General features: G+C 41.8%; 1 protein-coding gene across 1 annotated transcript; it reads right to left on the bottom strand.

The window, feature by feature from the left end:
- Positions 1–1,356: 1,356 nt before the first annotated feature.
- gdnfb (glial cell derived neurotrophic factor b) lies at positions 1,357–3,008 on the bottom strand (the record flags this gene model as incomplete). Its single annotated transcript, XM_079161646.1, has 2 exons — positions 1,357–1,910; positions 2,774–3,008. The coding sequence occupies 2 exons, from the start codon at positions 3,006–3,008 to the stop codon at positions 1,357–1,359; spliced, it is 789 nt and encodes a 262-aa protein (XP_079017772.1).
- Between the last annotated feature and the right edge of the window lie 645 nt (positions 3,009–3,653).

Genomic DNA, 3,653 nt, shown 5'->3' on the forward strand with positions numbered 1-3,653 from the left:
CACTGTGTAGAATACATTTATTAATAATTAAATGAGACAAATTTAAAGGTAAATACCGTATAAAAATAAAGCTGTATGTTTCTAAAGTGAGGAAATCTTGTTTCACCTACACAGCAATTCATCTGAGGGGAGGACATGAAATAAGCAGTGAGTAAACAACTATTGTTTTAATCATGAGAATGAAATATGTTTTGATATAGCTTTTCTCTTTCATCATTAAAAACAGTCAAGTGAAACTAAAGTATTGGAACATTGTAAACGCTAAGATACTGAGCAAGGTTTTCCTGGGAAGAAAAACTTTAAAGGTGTCCTCTGGAGTTTTTGACCACTAGTAGTGCTAATGAGCAATGTTTTTTAGAGACGTTTTGTTTATATCGTATAAGCAGGTGGGCGATGCATTCACCATCCTGCCGCCGGTTTCAGCTATTCCGCCGACCGACAATTGGTGGAGGTAACAAGCGAAGTAGCAATGCAACAGTAATGGCTAAGAAGAAGACAAATAAGTAGACTGCAAGATTGTGAACATGGATGTAAACAATGTTCAATTTAAAAATATAAATTTGCAAATGTTTATGAGACGAAAAACACAAACTATTTTGTTATACATCAAGGATACAAAATATATTTTGATGAGAAACACTGAATGCACTCATAACCTTGATTGTTTACAATATAACTCCACAGGGCACCTAAAAGATCATTTTGCAATGTAAACCACCCGGTATTTTACTGCTTTAATATATATATATATAATATACATATATATATATAATATACATATATATATATATATATATATATATATATATATATATATATATATATATATATCTTTGGCACACTCTGAGATATCACACTACAGTAATAAATAACACGTATTCCTTTTATAAAAACAAAATAAATATCAATAAGTTAATAAATTCAAGATTTCATAAATACATTTCATATGTGTATAACGTTTTCCGTGTAACATGCTGTATGTGCTGTACAGTAGACAGCTTAAGTCTTAAATCATCCATTGTGTCTGATTGATTTCAGGCATTTAGGTTGAGTATCCATAAAAACATTTAAAATCTCTCTGAACATATGAGCGACGTAAGGTGTAAACTGTATAGGACATTGTAGATCTATTGGAGGACGAAGAGGTTCATTGCTTTGGGGTAAAACCTGTGGTCACGTCACCTCCTCTCCTCATCTATTCCTTTCACGGTGGACTCAAGTCCTACATGGCCCCACATAATGCCTGAAAGTTTCCTCACAGTGAGACAAGGCAGAAGAAAAACACTCAACAGCATAATTCAAAAGTGCGAGCGAAATGTAAAACTATAAAAAGCCTGACACTATAGCTCGCACTCCCTACACACAACCACACTTCCTGGCAGAGTGCTTCCTCACGGTGTGGTAGATTAGGTTGTCGTCCAGAAACGAGAGGTCATCGTCAAACGCTATTGGTCGACAGCAAGCCTGAGGGGGCGTGTCTTTAGGGGGAAGCCTCTTGTTGTGAGCGAGGTTGTAAAGGATTTTGTCATAGTTGGTCTCGGACTTCCTGCAGGGTCCGGAACAGTACCTGAACATCATTTCCTCACTGGAGCGGTAGCCCAGACCGAGGTCCGTCACATTGAGGTGGATCTGTTTGAGCACACAGCCTTGTCCTCCTCCCCTGGCCTTCCTCCCCGTTCCCCCTTCTCTGGCTCTTCCTCTACGTCCTCCACTCTGCTGGCTCGCCCCCTTTTTCCTCTCCCTTCTGTGTCGATTCCTGCTGCTCCATCCTTTTTTAGAGGGGGGGGAGGTGGTAGAGGAGATAGACGAGGACACGGTGGATGAGGAGGAGCGACGCATTCTACTGATGGTCAATTTGATGAAGTCCACCACGTCTTCAAACTCGTTTTGGGACGGTTCCTCCATGGTGTCTGAAACACATCAAGAAATGGCACTCTTACAAGGGCGTATCATATTTGACAGCACATGTTGTTTCACTCTAACTCATCACTGTGGCTATGGAACAGATGGAGTGTTGTGTCAGAAACTACCCACGCAAATGCGGAAATGGTACACATTGTTTGTTTTTATTGCAGAGGATTTCCATTTGAAGTTACAAATAGATTCCATTCTTATTTATGCACCACGCTGCTGTCTATTTTAGTGGACTAGTTGCATTAAAGATGCAGATGCCACTATGTAGCCCCATGGCAAATACTACTAGAGCTAGAAATAGTGGATTGACAGATAATTGATCAACACACATTGCCATTTTTTATAACAAAAAATCTAAATATTCATTGGTTTCTCCCAGTTGTGAAGATTTACTGTGTTTCTTTGTCATTTGAAAATGTCACTCATCATTTGATTTATCGATAATAAAATAATTGTCATTTGCCACCCTACGTACCATCATTTAATTATGTTCAAAGCTCATTTCTTATTGGGGTGTTGTACACTGTGGGAAATGTATGAATAATAACATCTGTATCCACTTAGAAGGTTAGAGGCCAGAATAACACACATTTGCAAGTTTCTGGATTTCAATTACTGGATCATGCATTCTAAAATCCTTTCAAATGAAAAGTTTAGTATCAAATTCAGTCTAAACATTGTGTGAAAATAAACAAATAATAAAGTGGCCAGCTCCCCATGTTTTCAATGTAGCAGTTAATTAGTTTTTTTTTCTATTTGACACAGAAAACAATGTAATTATCTGTTCAAGCAAAACAATGACTTCTAATGTTGTTTTTTGGGCACTTTGGAAACTCCACAAAAAAACACAGGCGCTTACATTTTTCTCCTCCAGCCAGCGTCTCTTCCCAGTCCGCTGTACCCGCCTCAGCGCGGCTGATGCCCGGGGAAGTGACAGACAGGCGGATGTGAACCGGCGGGAGATCCAGGGGAATCTCGGGGGCGCGCCCGTTACTCTTGGTGGACGTGGACTGCGGTCGGCTCCGGAGCAGCCGACTGGCGTGCACGGCGCTCAGCAGTATCAAACAAGTGGTCAGGCTATCCCATAACTTCATTGTCCAGCTCAGTCCGACAGAAGAACATGGCGCGATGAAAAATCAACAGGTATCATCTTCTGGCAAACGCGATTAACAGCATATTTTAGACGTTCAACAGTTGGAGAGGAAAAGGTGGCGCGCACTCATCGGCTTGGGGTTCCTGCCACTGAAAACCCGATGAAGATCAATGTGGTATTGCCTGCGCAGCCCGCTGTAAACTGCACGCTATCTCTCGCGTGCCAGCTGGCAAACGCTGCGCAGCGTGGCGCAACATCCAAGGAGGAACGAAAACCAAAGGCAGAGGCGCAAAATGCAAAGCAAAGACTTCCCCTCTGAAGTTTGCAAATTCAAAAACGCTTGAAAAACAACAATACTCCCAGTTTACAGGTTTTCGTTCAGTGCGCACGGTTCCTAATGCTCAATGCAGAGAATCCTGCTCATCCCTAATCACCATCAGTCCTGACTGAGCCGTGAGAAGAAGGAGAGGTCTAACGGGGGAGACGGGAGGTGGTGGTGACGTCTGATGGTCCATCCTCTGCCTCTTCCTGTCTCCACCCATGCAGAGGGATGGAGTCCAGATCCTCGGTTGAACCTCGGGTCCAGAGTTGGTGAGGGTAGAGGAGTTGTGTTATGAAAGAAGCTCAGTCTGTGTACTCAGATGGC

Source organism: Pholis gunnellus, assembly GCF_910591455.1.
Source record: "Pholis gunnellus genome assembly, chromosome: 6".
NCBI classification, from domain to species: domain Eukaryota; kingdom Metazoa; phylum Chordata; class Actinopteri; order Perciformes; family Pholidae; genus Pholis; species Pholis gunnellus.